General features: G+C 36.3%; 1 protein-coding gene and 1 long non-coding RNA gene across 2 annotated transcripts; both read right to left on the minus strand.

Annotated features, from left to right (window-relative positions):
- Window positions 1–224: 224 nt before the first annotated feature.
- LOC108325005 (receptor-like kinase TMK4) lies at window positions 225–3,995 on the minus strand. Its single transcript, XM_017558017.2, has 2 exons — window positions 1,553–3,995; window positions 225–850 (listed from the first exon to the last, which is right to left on the minus strand). The coding sequence occupies exons 1-2, from the start codon at window positions 3,915–3,917 to the stop codon at window positions 336–338; spliced, it is 2,880 nt and encodes a 959-aa protein (XP_017413506.1). The 5' UTR covers window positions 3,918–3,995; the 3' UTR covers window positions 225–335.
- Window positions 3,996–5,264: 1,269 nt separating this feature from the next.
- On the minus strand, window positions 5,265–18,277 carry LOC108340429 (uncharacterized). Its single transcript, XR_001833214.2, has 3 exons — window positions 17,969–18,277; window positions 14,486–14,592; window positions 5,265–5,644 (listed from the first exon to the last, which is right to left on the minus strand). It is a non-coding gene; the product is annotated as an uncharacterized LOC108340429 (long non-coding RNA).
- Between the last annotated feature and the right edge of the window lie 1,535 nt (window positions 18,278–19,812).

The following is a 19,812-nucleotide window of genomic DNA, read 5'->3' on the forward strand; positions in this document are numbered from 1 at the left end:
GGTCACATTTCTACTCTTTTTAATGTCATTTTTGAAAATATAACAAAAATATCTAATTGAAACATTTTAACAAAGTTTGAGATTCAATTGAAATATAAATATAAATAAAGACCAACTTGAAACTTTTTAACCAAATAGTTTATTCATCATTTCTAAAACCCAACTATTGTTTAAAAGAATCAATAAAGAATGAAGATTCACATCCCGGTTTAGCTTAGTTGAGGAGATTTTAAGAGCGCCCAAAATAATACCATTTAAAAATAAAGTTACAACCAACCCTTCCATTCCCGTCATATGGACTAAAGATGCCTTCGAATAATTGTGGTTTGTGAAATTCACCGGCAATCCAGTGAATCGAAGGAGTTTGCAAATCCGACAGGTTTAGAGGGGATGCTTAATTGGGTTTGTGAGATGGATACATCATTAAATATCGAGGAAGTGCCTTCATCGGCTTGCCACCTTCGTAGAGCTTGAGGAAGGCTCATCTGAAAGTCACTGTTACCGCTGTCCTCTTCTTCATGACTAATAGGTTTCCATTGCTCCACAAGAGGAACTAAGACATTCACTGCATGACCCATATCTGGCCTTTGATATGGTTCACGAGCAGTGCAATGGCCAGCCAGTTCAGCCACCTTATACATGCTCTCCGTAGTTTCCTCGTCGGGGTTGAGAATTTGATCAATTGCCTTTGGAATGTTTTCCTTGTTAATTAGTAGTCTACGGAACCATGTAACCAAGTGAGACCTTTCATCTGGCACGGTATCATCCAATGCCTTTCTACCGGTAACAAGTTCCATCAAAACTACACCAAATGCATAAACATCCACTTTGGTTGTCACTCTTCCAGTGGCTGGCAAGAAACAAGATAACATTATATATAATCCAATGAATAGTCTAGCATTAATCAAGTGCATCTACTCACATTCACTGCAACAATAATCTAACTTTTAAAATTAGATAAGTGAAGCAGAGCAACATTTAGTAAGTTTTATGCTACATAGGTTTTATATGTAGATGGATCAAAACTAGTACATTTTAACAAAAGATGCGCCAATGCACCAAGGATATGGGATGGGCGGATAAAGTTCACAAAAGTGATTCTTAGCAACAGAGAACTACCACCCAAGGCGATGAAAATATTCAGTAATCCAACATTTTATGCAATCAGAGCATTCATCACATCATAAAGGATAATCGGCATTGGGATTCAGACTCTGATAGCTTTCTAAAAATGGCTCAAAAAATCCAGAGGTATATAGACCACTATACCATCCAGAAAACTCTACACCCAGCCGATTATAAAATTGCAAAGTAGACAAAATGAATTGCCTACTCTGATGGGAATGAGCGTCAACTATTTTTCTTTCCAACTTATTTTTGTGTGGTTATTCATAAGGTTTAGGGTACTTCAATTTTCTGAAAAGCGCAGTACGATACTTTCATGATATTGAAGTAGTAATCGACAGCTAAAACCACCAAAAGAAGAATAAATAAATATGAACTACAAGATTAAGGCATATTTGTACAAAACAAAAATCAGAGATTTCTATACCAGCATATTCAGGTGCAAGATATCCAAATGTTCCAGCCAACCGAGTCTCAATAGAATACTTTCCATCTGGTGCATTTTTAACCAATCCAAAATCTGCAACCTTTGCTCTCATGTCATGACCAAGTAGTATATTTGAGGGTTTTAAGTCTCTGTGAATGAAGCTTTGTTGAGCTAAGCTATGCAAGTATTCCACCCCTCGTGCAACATCCAAAGCTATTGTTACCCTTTGTTTCCATGTCAAGGGAGCATAGCCATGTCCCTGCCACTCAAACAGGTGTTGTGTTAATGTACCTTGAGGCATATACTCATATACCAAAAGCCTTTCATTTCCATTGATGCAATACCCAAGAAGAACAACCAAATGTCTATGCCTAACTTTACTGAGAACTGCAATCTCTGCTTGGAACTCGTTAAGTCCTTTATTTCCCATTGCAACAGATTCCATCCTCTTAACAGCAATCTTTGTTCCATCATGTAACTCGCCCTTATAAACTACTCCAAACCCTCCCCTACCTAAAATATTCTCCTCACTGAAATTATTGGTAACTTGTAGAAGAACTTGAATAGAAATTGACCCATTTCGACCTTCAAAAGCAGCAAGAACGTCACTGCGATCACCACTGCTCTGGCTTTGCAACTCACTGGGAACACCACCATAACCATTATAAACATTGATAGACTCAATTTTAAAGCTTCCTGTGCCATTTTCACGACCATTAACCCTCCTGAACTTCCGCCGCTGCCTTTTGGCATAACATTTCCAAGCCAGAAACAATAATACTCCAGTAAAAAACAAAACAATAACAACTATACCACCAATCCAACCTGGCGACAAAGAAGCATTACCCTTTGCAGATTCAGAACCACTTCCACCAGATGGAGACCCTGAAGGAGTAGACCCACTTACTCCACCTCCAGGATTAGGAGCCTTCCCAAGCCTAGCATTACCGGTAGTCATTAACTTCACCTTGGACGGGAACTTAGGAATCTCTCCAGAGAGGTTGTTATCGGACACATCAAGAGTCTGAAGCTGAGGCAAAGAGGTCAAACTCTCAGGAATAGAACCGGTCAAGTTATTTCCATTGAGAAACAAGCTGCGCAAATCAGTTAATTGCGAAAATGCAGACGAGATGGTACCAGAAAATCCCTGCTTCGCGAAATTGACAGTAACAATCTTCCCAGTGGAACACACAACAAAGTTCCAGCCGTTACAAGGGTCATTCCCCTGCCACGCATTCGCCAACTGAATGGGATACCCAAACGCTTCAGCAATCTGAAGCAAAACCATCACCCTGGGATCACAATCACCGGGAGTATCGAGGCAAAAGCTATTGATTCCATCGAGAGTCACCTTCACACCCTTCCCAAAAGCAGGCACAGGCCCCTGAAGCACGTTGTTATCCAGCGAAACATTCTTTAAACTCGAAAGAGTCGTCAAGGAAATAGGAACCACGCCGGTTAGCCGATTATCTCGGAGCTGCAAGTCAAACAGGCCCTTGCATTGGGACAAATCTGGAATGGAACCGGTGAACTGGTTCTTGTGGAGCCAGGCCTGGCTCAACTGCGTCATGTTGGAGAGAACGGAGAGAGTACCGGACAAGCCGGTTGCCTGGTTGTTGAGCCAGAGCGAGGCGATTGTGGAAATGGCGAGAGAGGAGGGTAAACTACCAGTCAAGTTGTTGTAGGAGAGGCGAAGACTGTGTAGAGAGGGAAATTTGTGGAAGATGTCGGGTAAGGCACCGGAGAGGGAAACAGAGGCGAGGTCGAGGTCGATTAGGTTGGTGGAGGAGGTGAGATCGGTGGGGAAAGTCCAGGGTGAGAGGGAAGGGTTGGAGGCTAGGCTGAGGGTTTGGAGGGAGTTCAGGGAGGCGAAGGCGGCCAAGGGAACGGCTGAAAAGTTGTTGCGGTTGAGGTAGGCCGTTTGGAGGAAGGAGAGTTGGGCGAGCGAGGGGAGGGGGCCCGAGAGTGCATTGTCTTGGAGAGAGAGGGAACGGAGTTGAGAGAGGGAATTGAGATCGGAGGGGAGCGTTCCAGTGAGCGACTTTGAAGCGAGGCTTATGCTGGTGACGCGGTTGGACGAATCGCATTGGATACCCTTCCATTGGCAGAATGGGGTTGTCTGAGACCAACCTGGAGGTGGTGGCTTCAGCGATTTAAGGAAATTGGACATCACCGCGTCATCGGCGGCGGCCACCAAGGTGGTAGTCATCACGACGGAAAGAAAGAAATAAGAGAGCTGAAGTAGGGCTTTTACGAACAACATAATTTGGGTTGGGAAAGTGTGGGAGAGGGGTTTATCAGTTAATGTGGTTGGTTGGTTGGGGTCATATAGATGAGAAGCATTGAGGGAAGGTGGTAATAACATGCAAGAGCGGAACAAGCAACAGATGGATGAGGAGGCAGACTTTATTTGGTTATTTGTACTGTGAAGACGGTGTCGTGACTCTAGTACTTTCAAATCTACTTTAACCAATAAATAAACAAAATTATATGCGCTGAAAGAAAACAACAGTCAGACTCTACAGTTCTCGCCGTTATTGTCAGATTAAATTACTCCAGACTTTTCTTCTTTTTTTAAATCTGATTTTGTCCTCCATTTATGTCTTCATGGTTCCATTTGAATTTGCCATTCTAACCATTCCGAGCGAATAGAAGCCCAGTCATGTATTATTTGTAAAATATTGAAGGGTTATTAAAATAATTTAAATATTTTTTTTCTTTTTAATTTTGTCTTTTTAAAGATAAATCGTGCAGGAATATAAATTTTAAAATGATCAATATTTTAGAGATGTTATGATTGATTTTAATCATATTTTAACGTATCAAACTATTGGTATCTAATTACCGTAAAGATGATAATAAGATTTTACGATGAATCATCCGTTTTTTAAGTCTTCAGTTTGGGATGAATTTTCATTTTTCTTAACTTTTGAGTGAAGGTTTAAACTTTTATTATATTCAATTATTTTACACTATTTACGAATTGAAGTTTTAAATATTTTTATTTTTTTATTCTTTGAATCGTTTTTAAAAAATAAAATCGTCACAAAACTTTAATATACAATCTAAACAATATTTTAGATAAAACGAAGCGAACTTGAGTTTAGCATAAAATATATAATTATTTATCTTAATTCATCATTTTTATAAATTTGATTTATCTCTATCATATACTATTATTATATTATAGGATTAAATATGTTTTAGTCTCTAAACTATCAAACAAATTTGTTTTTAGTTTCTATTTCAAAGTAAGGTACATTTTACTCATTCTTCTTAAAGAAACCTTAATTTTTGGTCCTTCAAAACTAACCACATTAAAAACAAATTGATGTGGCTAACAATGGTATGCCACATCATTTTTTTTTCTGACACTTAGTCAACGTCTCCTTCCTTGCATCTTCACCCTTAGCTTCTCTCCCTCTCTCCATCTTCCACTCTTCTTCCTTATCCTGTGAGTATAATCGTTCTTGCATTAGTAGTAGAATGGTGGGAACACTGTTTCCTTTTGAATCATAGGAACACTGCATTGATTCTAGTGAGACGCTAAACACACTAACACTGCAAGTGTTGACGATGGCAAATCACATCAGCATACGGATAAAGATATATAATAGTTGAGGTTTATGAAAGAAAAAAATATATAAGGTGAAGAAAACAGACATATTCAATAACTTCTTTAAAAATTTAACGTAATCGACATGAATCCGAGATCAAAAAACAAAACACCCCATTTTGCAATTACACAAATCAAAGAAACTTGCTTCACACTACACCCACAAATGGCTTGCTTGCATTTTTCAAAAGTGTTGCTGTATATCCAAAAGCTTGAGAAGAAATAGGACAACTTTGAAATCCTACATAACCGTTAGGTATTTTTTCAGCAAATAAAGGCAAACCATAATTCGCTTTTAAATGCAACTATAATAAAGGTAAAGTTTAATCTCCTTTTGAATGCAACTATCTAACTTTTAGTTTTACATCCTCCTTCTTTTGCTTTTCTCCCACGCAACGGACGAAAATCCTTATTGAAGGATATTAACGTACGTTCCTCCGCCAACACACTCATAGTAGAAATGTAAATGGGTACAACTGGAATGAGGGAGAAGAAGAAAGGCAGGGATGAAGAGTTAGAAACCAAACAATATTACAAATATCAACAAAGGAAACGAAAATGAGCAAGAGAATGTAAACTAGAATGGAAAACTGAATTGCAATTAATTCGAAAACGATGTCATACAGAAGAAAGCTGAACGATATTACACCAATAAAATGCTAATTAGATCAGAATGTCGTAACTACAACACATTAGAAAAACGAACAAGAACAAATCAAACGGTACTAACAATGAAGTATGTTAGAGACCGAACGATATTACAATCAATGCAGCAAAATGAACAACTTGGCAGAAACGCAATCCATAAACGAAGAATGAAACCCCAATGCAACAACGTTAAATGCTACTGGAACGAGAAATCAAAAACAAAAAGTAATCCATAACATCAAACAGAAAACTGAAGCGGATGTGCTGGAACGAAAATATGGGAAAAATGTAAATTGAAAACGAGTATAACAATGGAGAACGAAAATGAACATTAAACCCTAGGCTGCCAAATCAGCTCCCACTTTTGGGCCTCTCTTAAATTGCCAAAAATGACCCAAAATGTGCAGATGAGTCCAAAAAGCCCTAAAAACGAAATTACAATCTAATTAAATCTAAAACGCCTATCTAGAGAGTATTTGTTGATGTGGCAGCCCTTTAATGTCCCAAATATACTTCTAAAAATTCCCCTACAATTAATAATGACAATTATTAGCCTCACATAATTCAAATTAATTAAAATAAGAATTATTGAGCAAATTAAGCATAAATAGCAAAATTGGGGAAATAATGGACATTCTTGCACAATTCCCTAATTAAATGTAGTACAATAAGCTAAGTGAAGTCAAGAAAGTATTGACTCATCAAAATAGACCTCACTTAGTCTTTTGCACTCTTGAACAAAATCAAGACACAAATCAAGGAATAGTTCAAAGGACATCAAGGGAATGACACAACCTCAACACATAGAAATAAAAAGACTCACAAACAGGTTTACACAATCGTCAAGGAATTAGGAAAAAGAAAAGGAGTAGACAACATCCCACACAAAAAGAATAAGAGAAATCAGATACTCATGGTAATCATCCAAGCAATTCTAGACATGGCATAATAATAAGTTGGTTCAAGAGGTGAATCAAAAGCAACAAAACTTCACAGATGCACTATTGTTATTTCTATCAAGTGCCTAAGGTAAGCAATGTCAAATCTATGCACTAAGGAAAGAAAGCAACAACCAGACTTGGCAAGCCTCTAATATCAACACTCAAACCATATGCATGTTCAAATCAAAAGGTCTTTTCATGGTTGTAATGGGGCCAAGGACAAGGGAGGTTAAAATATGGATGAGAAGCTACAAACCAAAAAGAATAGAGGAGTAATGGGGAACAAGTGAAATACAATGAAATCACACCCAAAACCTCCTCTTGACTCCATTATTCAAAATTTTTTATTTTTCTCATCTTTTTTATTTTTTTCTTTCTATTTTTATCTTGTCTCTCTTCTTTTCTCTCTCTATTTTTTAGAACATAATACAACTGTAAGAGACAAGATATATAACATATTTACAACACAACCAAGAAGAGGAACCAACTAGCCAATTGATCAGAATCCCCAGGAAGATCACACTTGTTCCTAAAACAATTCCAAAGCTCCAAAATTTCCTAAAGTTCAGGTAATCATGGTTTTTCACTTAGGGCTAATGTATGGGCTTCAAAACAAAGAACAAGGGAGAACATAGACTCAACAGGGTTATCAAAGAATTAAAAACTGGGTAGGCTTATTTGGCTAGAGAGGGTCAAGAACAAAATTGCCTTTATCACTTCCAAACATGCATATCAATCAAGAATTATCAACAAAAGTCAAGCCAAGGCATATGTGCAAGCAATCAAGAGACATATCGCACACAAGAAAGAATTGCAAGTGGCTCAAATTCTCACATAGGGTATCCCTGTCACAATCAATTCAACCTCTCAAACATCATAATAATCTTTCCAAGCATAGAAAAACACGAATTTCAACCAATCATAGTATCAATCATAGTTGGTTAATTCGTGTTTGATTAGTGGTGAAAGGAGCATTGCAATTGATCTAGATGTCAACCTGTTTTTAATCTGTGTTTAATCTATGTGTCAATCAATTCATTTCAGTTCACATAATGTGTCCAAAACCCTCCCTCACTGTGTGTTTGATCCAATGACTGAACCAAATATTGGTCTTTGAGATACGACCTAGGAGTCACTCTCTAGTATACTACACTTAATTACATATTAATTTGATTAAAGTACAACCTTGATCCGCGGACCTTAGTGACATTGAAGCTAATTTTTGAAACATGGTCATTAAATGGAGAGATGAATGAGGCAAAAAGGTGTTAAAGGGAGACCCTTCCCCCTAAGCAAGGCACAAGCATCCTGTAAGAGAATGATTAAAGCCTTACATGATGTAGAAGTAGGTTACTATATTGCGTATCAACAATTGAAAGATACAGAGGAAAATCAACAATAGCTATCTGATGAGATCAAGGTAGTCCTAGAGGAGTATAAGGATATTTTCCAGGACCCACAAGGGCTACCACCAAGGAGAGAGCATGATCATGCAATCAATCTCAAAGAAGGTGTTCAAATACAAAATATCATACCTTACAGGTACCCTTATTATCAGAAGAATGATATTGAAAAGATAGTAGGTGAGATGCTGCATGTAGGGATTATTAGGACTAGTACTAACACTTACTTTAGTCCTGTTATTCTTGTAAGAAAAAAAGATGGTAGGTAGAGATTCTATATGGATTATAGGGCACTTAATAAGTTAACAGTACCTGACTAATTTCTCATCCCTTTAATTGATGAATTATTGGATGAAGTAGGATCGACTGTATTTTTCAAACTGGACTTAAAATCTGGTTACCACCAGATTTGAATGAGGGAAGAAGACATTCTGAAGATAGCTTTTAGGACACATGAGGGGCACTATGAATTCTTGGTCATGTCATCTGGGTTAACCTATGCCCCTTCTACCTTTCAAGCTCTTATGAAATGGGTCTTCAAACCATATCTAAGGAAGTTTGTGTTAGTATTCTTCAATGACATTCTAATCTACAGTCCGGATGAGGGAAACCATAAAAAACACCTCAAATTGGTGCTGCAATTGTTGCGGGAAAATAATTTATTTTCAAATTCCAAAAAATGTAATTTTGGGTAGTTGAGATATTTGTGACACTTGATTTCAGGAAAAGGAGTTTCGACAGACCCATACAAGGTTGATGAAATGGTAAATTGGCTGGTTCCAAAGGATTTAAAAGGGTTGAGAGGATTCTTGGGGCTCACAGGATATTATAGGCGATTTGTTAAAAAATATGGCAAGATTGCTTGGCCACTCACACAGTTGCTTAAGAAGGATAATTTCAAGTGGGAAAATGATGCTCAACAAGCTTTCGAACAGCTCAAGGCTGCAATGACCACTTTACCTGTCTTAAGTGTTCCAAATTTTGAGAAACCTTTTGTAATAGAGACAAATGCTTCTGGCAAGGGAGCATAAGTTGTGCTTATGCAGGAAGGCAGACCTATAACTTACATGAGTCAATCATTGTTTGATAGATCTCAATGTAAGTCTATCTATGAAAGAGAATTAATGGCTATAATGTTGGCTATTAAGAAAGGGAGGCATTACTTGATAGGTAGCCATTTTGTGGTGCACACGGATCAGAAAAGTCTGAGATTTTTGGTTGACAAGAGGATTATGGGGGAGGAGCAGCAGAAATGGATTTCAAAATTAATGGGGTTTGACTTTGAGATAAAGTACAAACCTGGTTGTGGTAATAGGGCAACAGATGCCCTCTCTAGGAAGCTACAATATTCAACACTTTCCACTGTACAATTCAATGAATGGGATGGGTTGGAAGATGAAATTCAAGCTAATGCTAGATTGAGGGGATCATTGATAACAATTGAATTTACCGTTATTTGATACTTAACTTTGATACTAAAAACAACCTTTTTAACTTAGAAACTAGCTTGAAATCATAATTTTGTGTGAATAAGAGAGTTGAAGGTGAATTTAATGATTCTATGCTAGATTCTCTTAACTTTGTAGGTTATTGATATGATTTGGAAGAAAAGCAAAAATACCAAGGAGTTGGAACCTAGAAAAGACAGAAAAAGCACTAGACCAAACAGTCTAATAAAGGAGGATCCAGACCGAATGGTCTGATAGAGAAGAAGATAGCCCGAACAGTGTGAAGGTGGTGGAACCGAGGCCGAACAGTGTGAGCAAGAAAGACAACTACCGAATGGTGTAATTGGGGCCGGACGGTTTGAGAGAAAGATAGACAAACCGAACGGTTTGTGAAAGGAGAAGCCGAATGGTGTGGTGGAAGATTGGTCGAACGGTTAAATAGGAGACTGATCGGTCAATAGTGAAACTGAACGGTCGATGATATTTGTTGAGCACCACTTTGCACCATGACTTTCAATGTCTTTGAAGCTGGGAAACCAATTCAAGAAAGAAAGACTAATCCTAAAGCTAAAGACGAAGTTCTATCAGTGACTAGTTTACCTGATAAAGCTGCGAAGACGGTCAAGAGGAATCATAGTTGTTGCTTTCCAAGGCTGAAGGAAGATGATGGAGATAAGGAAGAAAAACTTGTTCACCATGACTTTGTGATGGAAAATAATGAACCCTACCTTGGCAAACCAGTGAAACTCATGAACAGGTTATGGGTCATCAATGATATAAAGGCAAATGGAGTTCTTGAGATGGAGGCTCTTTACTCTAGGAGAGTCAAGTTGGTGACAAGAAAGATGTTGAGATTATGTTGGTGTCATGAAAGGAAGAAGCACATCAACATTGAAAATCAAACTTGAGCTTTATTAGGTCAAGCGTTAAAGAAGCGCTTATTGGGAGGCAACCCAACTTTCTAAACTTAATTTTTTTTAATTTATGTTCGTCTTTATGTTATTTAGAATATGTTATGATGTACTTGGCTTAAAACTTAATCTGTGATGCAATGATTTGATGATGATATGATGTTTGTGATGAGTGTTGCTTTATGATGCTGATTATATTGATTGATGTTGAGATGATGTATGATGCTGATATACAGGTGGTTGCTCACAATATTGTGAAATAGATGCGTGAGGTAAACTTGTGGTTATGATATTGAGAAGGATGCTTATCTAAATGTTGGAACTTGAAATTAACACGTGTGAGGATTGGACTCCAGAGTTTTTGGGAATGAGTGCTATTACGTTGAAAACATGAATGATTTTGCCCAAGTTTCTATGATTGAATCACTTGCTTGCATGTATCATATGATCAAGGCCATATGTTGTTATCCCTTTTTAGCCAATGCATGATTTTAGCCCAATAAAAGAAAGCACACTGTGTTCTATCCTTTGAACCTTTAGCCTTAAACATGATATGAAAACCCTTTTGGAAAATCATTACCTTGAGTTAAGTTGAGAATATTTGTGTGGTATTGATAAAGGTTCAAGTTTGCAGTTATTGGGAAATCTGAAAAGGGAAAATAGAAAGAATAAGCATTGAGCTAAGTGCTGAGCAAATGAAAAGCAAAAGAAAAAGAAAAGAAAAGAAAAGAAAAGAAAAGAAATAAAAGAAAAGCTCAATGCAAGGGAAAGTTGGGAATAAGTGAGAATGGCTTCTTGAAAAGAGAGATTGTGTTTAAATGATGAAATTATGAATGACTCTCTTAACTCAAGGATTTTGTAATCCGGAAAAACCAATTTTCTTCTTAGCCCAACCACATTACAAGCCATAGAAATGCCCTTGTGATGATACTTGCTTGTGAGTTTGATTGATTGTGGATAAATGAAAGGCAAAGTTGATTTATGTGACATTGTGATAGTAGAGTGAGTGAGTCACCTCTATATACAACTGTGTTTGAGAGAAACACTTTTTCTTTGATGAGAAGTAGTTCCATGTCTGCATGATTAAATCTTTGCTTGATTGATCATTCATAAGGATATCATCTGTTGAATTTTTTGATTATGTGAGCACCACAATGAGCTTAATTGAATCAAGACATTTATTCATCTTGACTGATATTCTTTATAATAAGCTGATATGAACAATTACTTGTCTTGAAAGAAATGGTTTTGAAATGTGTTGAAACCATTGTATTGATTGTTTGAAAGCTAAGTTACATTTTGTTTGCTTGAGGACAAACAAAGTTCTAAGTTTGGGGTTGTGATAACGGTTGAATTTACCGTTATTTGATACCTAATTTTGATACTAAAAACAACCTTTTTGACTTAGAAACTAGCTTGAAATCTTGGTTTTGTGTGAATAAGAGAGTTGAAGGTGAATTTAATGATTCTATGCTAGATTCCCTTAACTTTATAGGTTATTGATATGATTTGGAAGAAGAGCAAAAGTACCAAGGAGTTGGAACCCAGAAAAGATAGAAAAAGCACCAGACCGAACGGTCTGATAAAGGAGGATCCAGACCGAACGGTTAAGGAGATAGACAGAACGGTCTGATAGAGAAGAAGATAGCCCGAACGGTGTGAAGGTGGTGGAACCTAGGCCGAACGGTGTGAGCAAGAAAGACAACCGTCGAACGGTGTAACTGGGGCCAGACAGTTTGAGAGAAAGATAGACAAACCAAATGGTTTGTGAAAGGAGAAGTTGAATGGTGTGGTGGAAGATTGGCCGAACGGTTAAATAGGAGACTGATCGGTCAACAGTGAAACCGAACGGTCCATGATATTTGCTGAGCACCAGTTTGCACTGCCCGGGTGCCCTAAGTGGGGCACTAAGCACCAGTCTCGTGGGCTTGGACCTGTTTTCTGTTGTTTTTATGTTCTATTTAAGGACTTAGACGTCCTAGGGTTCACATCGTTGGACGAAATAGGCACAAAAAGAAATTTTTTGATCCCTCGGAGGAGGATTTGGATGCGGAAACTCCTATATTCAATTTCTAGGGTTTTATCTTTCATTCTTTCTTCATTGTTCATCTAGTTTCACCATGTCAATGGTGAACTAAACTCTATTTGTTTTTGGAGAATGATGTAACCTTTGTAAACTCTCATGTATTGAATTGATTCTTTATTATATATGCTTCTTTCATTAATTGTTAGGATAATTCTTCTTCGCATAATGCTTGCTTTGTTTAACTCATTCTTTAGCATGATGTATGATTTGCATGAGTACCGGAAGGTATCTTACAATTCATGATCAGGAGAATTATTCCTAGAAGCAATATTGCTCAGGAATGGGGGTATGAACTCTGGTTGTCTTAAGCTTCTATTCTTCAGAATTAATTATTATGAATGTTAGGAATCATATGAACTAATAATTAAGGATATGCTTTCTTTGCCGAGGAATCAGGTTTTAAGTGTTTTAGATAGTGACATTGACATTAATCAAGAAGTAGAATTCGTATATACATGAGAGTAAACTAGGTGAAATCTAATCCCAACAACATATTCATTCCATAATATCAAATCCATTCATCTTTACACTTTTGTCCAATTGATCAAATTCCATGCATATTTACTTTTCAGTATTTGCATCCTAAACCTAAAAGAGTTTGTTTTCAAGTCTTAATTAATCAAGAAATCACATAACTATTTAGGCCGTGAGTCTCTAGGGAAACGATATTTGGTCTTACCATGTTTATTACTTGATATGCTTCGGTACACTTGCCGGAGTCTTAACAATCATGTAGGATTTATTGAAACAACAAGATTGACATTCGGGGTTTCAATTAATAAAAGGAAGATTGTATTATAAAGGACGAATGGTAATACCAAAGAATTCCTCTAATACTTAAGGAATTTCATGATTTAGCGTTGCGTGGGCATTTTGGATTTTTCAGAACATATAAGAGAATTTCTGGATTATTATATTTGGAAGGGATGAAGAAACAAATACAGAAGTATGTGTTGAGCTGTGTGGTTTGCCAACAAAATAAGTATCAAGCCTTGAACCCAAGCGGGTTGTTACAACTTTTGCCAATACCTACTCACACTTGGTTTGACATTTCGATGGATTTTATAGGAGAATTGCCTAAAACCCAAGGGGTTGACACCATTTTAGTGGTCGTGAACAGGTTAACCAAGTATGCACATTTTATAGCTATTGCTCATCCTTACACTGCTAAGGACATTGCTAAAATTTTCATCAAAGATATTGTCAAGCTGCATGGGTTTCCCTCTTCGATTTTGTTTGACCGGGATAGAGTTTTTATCAGTCATTTTTGGATGAAACTATTTAAAATGGCTGACACCAAGCTGAATTTAGTTCTATCACCCTCAAACAGATGGGCAAACTAAAGTGGTGAATCGATGTTTGGAGACCAACCTTCGGTGTCTCATTGGGACTAATCCTAAATAGTGACCTAAATGGCTTAGTTAGGCAGAGTTTTGGTACAACACTAACTACAACTCATTTACTAAAAGAGCATCTACTCCAAGCCCAAAACAAAATGTGCAAGCAAGCCAACAAGCACCGACAGGAGGTGGAATTTCAAGTTGGAGATGTAGTGTATTTGAAGATACAACCTTATAAATTAAAGAGCTTGGCTAAAAAGGTCAATCAAAAGTTAAGTCCGAGATATTATGGGCCTTACGAAATTGTGGAGAAGTTTAGTCTTATTGCCTATAAACTGTAACTACCTTTAGGAAGCAAAGTGCATCCAGTTTGCCATGTTTGTGCACTTAACAAATCCATCGCTGCAACAATTACCAGCCAACCATTACCTTTATTTTTAGCAGATGATTGGGAATTGAAGGTTCAACTAGCAGAAGCACTTGTTGTTAGAAGGAATCAATAAGGGGATCTCGAAATTCTTATTAGGTGGAAAGATTTACCAGATTTTGAAAACTCGTGGGAAGCTTTATCTACATTCAAGGAACATTTTTCTGATTTCCACCTTGAGGGCAAGGTGCATCTTGTGGAGGGGAGTGTTGATAGGAACCTGAAAATAGTTAGGCCGAAACCCAAAATATCCAAGGTGTATGTTAGACAAAGAAGAAATGACAAAGTAGGGGATCAAAATGGCAAGAGAGAGAATGAGAAGAATCCTTCCATGTAACAAACTACTGAGCTGGCACAGTAGGAAATGATTAATTATGTTGTATGGGTATAAGGTGTGGAGAGATAGTGGAGGAGAGGGGAGGGCTAAAATTGGCTGGGAATTGGGAGAGACTAGACACTTTCTAACTTTCTAGAGATACTTTTTTTTCTTGCTTTACATATATGTAGTCTTTTATCTGGGATATACAATCTGTTTTCTTTACTAATAAATTGAATATTCAACTATATTGTGTTTCCTTATTTCTGGTATCTATAAGACAACAACCAAACTACTGGAAGTACTTCCTATAACAATTGAAGACCGGAAGGGGAAAAGTCTCTACATCAGCTGGACACTAAAAAAAACATCCTAACGCATGACTCCAACCCTTATGACAACTATCATACTGGAATATATATTCTACCGCAACTGAAAAACACTTCGTTCAACTTGACAGCCACCAACTCTAAAGATTCATATCATATAGTGATTGAAAAGTATAGGGAACTTAAAACGCAACTAAAGCACTAGATACAACCCCCCTTTATAGAAACTAACCCCTTGGTTTTGCACTCTATAGCAACTGAAAAAATGGAATAGACCTTAAAGCAACTGAAATAATGGTCAGACTTCTTATGGCACAGAACTTACTGACTTAGGCCCTCAGCTTAACCAAATGAACATAATTGGTGTGTTAGAAATTGCTAAGACAAACATTGGATTTACAACACCATAAACATATGTTAACGTGAACCAACATGCATAACTCTGATCATGCCACTACTTACGCAAGAACTCACTAACACTATTGAATGCACCAATAAAATTTCAATTCAAACACAAAGACCAGAGAATTTAGCAACCAGGTCTAACATGGCATAACCAATTCTATACACGTCATAACAAACTGGATTTTATCAGAATCCAGCACATCACTAACCTGGTTATTCACCACCTACATTTCATTTTATAACAAGCAATGTAGGTTCATTCATCAACCGAGACCAACATCACAATCACATTACATCATGGTTACAACAGTTTTAGGAAGAAACAATCAAACAACAACCACATATATCCGATTTCTCATTTCAGACATACATGTTGTCACGCAATAACATTGTAGAGGAGGGAAACAGTTTAGCATACTCTTAACCAATGGAAAATAAGAACTAGGACAGATTCCCATACATCTTATTGTTCTCAAACAGGTTCATTAGCACGTCAACAAGTGACTTTCACATCAAGTACAGATTTAGTCACCCAAGTGCAGATAAATCATGCTCATAAGGACAAGTTAACCATTCAACAGCTTCTCAAATAACTAATCATAAATCAGTGTTAAACAGATGGTATCACCTATATATCCATGCTATAAGTATTGAATTAAGTTAGTGGGTTTGACAGAGATGAAAGCAAGGTATACACATGGACTACTACCACAGTTCACACCCTAGAAATTAGCGATTCAACCCATGAACACAAGGTCAGCAACTAGTTACTCTAATTCTATACTGTGATAATTTTTTCCTGCATCTCAACCTGTATTGTATTAAAATGACTCTTAAATTAGCATAGCAAATCAAACCCTCACGGATTCAAGAAGTATTGGATTTAAATCATTTAAAGGCATACATCAAACATACCTTTCGAGGCCACACCATCACTCAAGTTCAGCATATATAACATGACAGACCCCAAAGTCCCCCTCATCATACTCTGTTTTACCCTCCTTACATCATGCAATGCATCACCATGTGTACTAGCTAAAGACCGACAAGTGAACAGATGATCCATACAATCTTATGAATTCAAAACAAAACAACGTTAAATAGCAATTCATTTCTATGAGCACAGATAATTAGAGAAATTCATCATAACGAATACGTAGAGAGACCTAGCGACTGTTAGACCTTTCTTAGTCAGTTCACACCATTAAACCACTGTCCAATCAATAAATTATCACAGATAGCAGCCAAGCCCATTTCAAAAGCATACTCAACTCATCCAACTAAGTTGAAATCACATTTTATCATAGATCAAGACTTAGCAGGTTCATGGAAAACTGAGTACAATACATATGGAAATTCAATTTTTGACTTGGCTACAGTCGCACAGTACTAAAATTCCAAAAGACTCAAGGCATTGCAGGGTCAAATTCATGTTGAGCATAGAAGCAACTACATAAACAAGCAATTACATAAATATTTGCAGCATAAAACCCTAAAACAATAAGAGTTACTCATCATAAACTAGACAAAGTCAATCCCAAACTCCAAACATTTTTCGAAAACCATACTCTAATAACAAAATGTAGCATTCCAATTTTGGAAATCATTAAAACATATCTATATTAAAAAAAAATTTGTAATATGAATAGAAACAATGTCTTAATATGAACAACACACGAAATAATACATTTATAATCCAAAATTGTCGGAATTTAACAAATACTTATCCCAAAATAATCTTTAAAGCAGTAAAGATATGGAGCAAGACAGAGTAACAATTATAGTATTCCAGCTCTAGTAGGTTTAACATACATCTACAGCATACACCAGGTTTATTTCAAGATATTTCAACAATCTGCCCTTGCACCCATTCAACACATTTTAATTCAACTTTAAATTCCTAATCAATTAGCTATACTACAACCCATCCATCCTTATTCTAGTAGAATTCTAATTAGTTTAAATTATAGACCAAAACAGCGTGGCAAATAACAGAATATAGAATCGCAGCTTTTTATTTTAGTTCACTAAATAAGTTTCTTCAAGTCACCATTCACAACCACGAGTTAATAAGACTTTAGACAATGAATTTACTAGCTTCTATTTAGAGCATTACAACAGTTAACATGTTTTTGTTCAGAACCAATTTAAAGAGTATGGATATGCAAGGTCATTTTCAAGCAGAATTTAAGAAGAGTTAGCTTTCAAACACTACTATTAGCATATATTCATCACCCATTCTGAAACGCATCACCTTTTCATTCTACAAAATCTATTTCCTAACCCCAACATCTACCGATTAATATCCCATTCCAGTGTTCTCTCTTTTCTTTTTAATCAACAACACAGAACACATACATTTACTTCCTGTTGAGTCTATTACGAGAACAAAGTCACTGGCCAACCTAAATAATACTAGATAACTTCCAATTCAGACATAACTTAACCCACGACAATATCAGTTTTCAATCACAGAGAAACCCCAAAAAAAATAGTGCATTCACGTTTTAAAGCCATTTCACTTCCATAAATAGAACGGAGTATACTTGATGGAGATGCTCCTTCAACCTTGTTGATGAAGCTCCATGGAGATGAAGTGGCATTGCAGACACATTGAAGAAGATATGAAGAATGCTTGAAGGTTGCAGTTTTGATGAGGTTCATTGAAGGAGGTTAGGCCAACCTTAAAGGAAAAGGAAGAAAAAGTCTAGAGTAGAAGATAACTCCAAATGAGAACCAAGAGAGGCTTGCAATTTTGACAAATTTTCTCTCATATCATTCAAGTTCTAAGTCATTTACAAAAAGGTGTATCTCCTTTTATAAGTGAAGGAAAAGACTAGAGTACATTAAATCCTAAAGAACCTAGAAGCTTCCCTTTGGCAAGGGGAAAGAGTGACATTAAATGAGGGTTGTTTCATCCTGCACTTCCAATCATTTCACCTTGTACTTCCAAAATTTTTAAAATTCTAAAACTCTCCAATCATTTCACCCTGAACTTCCAAAATTTTTTAAAATTCTAAAACTGTCATTTATAATTCAAAAAACAAAACACCTCACTTTTGGTGCTTCATCGGATTTCAAAATCCAATGAAGGATTTTTTCTTTAATGAATTTTGAGATTCGATGAAGGATTTTTCATTTTCTTTATTATATTTCGAAATTCGATGAACGATTATTTCTTCATCGGATTGCGAAATTTGATGAAGAATTTTTTTATCGAATTTCGAAATCTGATGAAGAATTTTAATTTTCTTCATCGAATAAATTTGACGAAGTCTTTGAAAATTTCTTCATCGAAATCCAATGGAGAAAAAAATCTATCATTAGATTTCGAAATTTAAGAAAAATATAACTCTTAAAGCTATTTTTAAAAATTGGAGGTGTGTGATGAAATATTTTGAGGTGTAGGATGTGTGGACAGGGGGAGGAGTGTGAATGTTAATCCTAATTCCCATGTGTTTTGTTTTTTATGATGACAAAACACATATATATTACAATGACAACAACAAAAATGTGTCTTTATGTTTTATACATATGTTGCTAAAACTGATTGTCTGCATACTCACTATGATCATATATGTGTTTACATCTGTTGTATGCATTCTCATGTTTTTATATGTTAAAACCACTTGCACAACGCAAATCTGTGTGAATTAATCGATTACACTGGTTTAGTAATCAATTAAGTTCATCATATATATTTTGCTTAAAATTGTGGCAAACTACACAAGTTTCAATCGATTACATTAATTGTAAAATCGATTAAAACTTGTGCCCTTGCAAACGCCTTTTTGAAAATGTGCAGTGATGAGTTTTGAGAAGAAAAAGTTTTCAAAATTGTCTAAGTGTAGGACTTAACCGATTACACTGATTATGTAATCAATAAAGTCTGGTATTCTTTGAAAATTGTTTTCAAGCTATGTCATAACTGTTATAACGGTCATATTTTTAAATGTTTTCAAGCTAAGTCATAAAGTTTGATTATTTTTAAATTGTATTCTTTCTGGATCTTTATCTTTTGGAGGAAGTGCCTTCTGCAAGATCACACTGCAATTGCCCTGTACCTCAATTGTTTCCTCCTCTGGACTTTTTCTCTTTTTGTCGAATTTCTTCAGGAAGTTAACATAACCGGGAACCTGTTTCAATGTCTTAGTTACAGGAATTTTAATCTCCGATTCCTCGAAGATTTCCATGGATTTCTCAAACTATCTTTCCTTCTCCTCCCTAGAATAATTCTTTGGGTAAGGAAGAGGTTTTTCATATAATTCTTTCTTTTCTTCCTTATCCTCTTCCTCTCCTTTTTTCTTTTCTTGTCTCTCACTCTCTTCTTTTTCTTTTTCTATATCTTTCTCTTTTTACCTCAAACTTTCTTTTTCTTTTCTCTCTATTT

This window comes from Vigna angularis, chromosome 1, assembly GCF_016808095.1.
Source record: "Vigna angularis cultivar LongXiaoDou No.4 chromosome 1, ASM1680809v1, whole genome shotgun sequence".
NCBI lineage: Eukaryota > Viridiplantae > Streptophyta > Magnoliopsida > Fabales > Fabaceae > Vigna > Vigna angularis.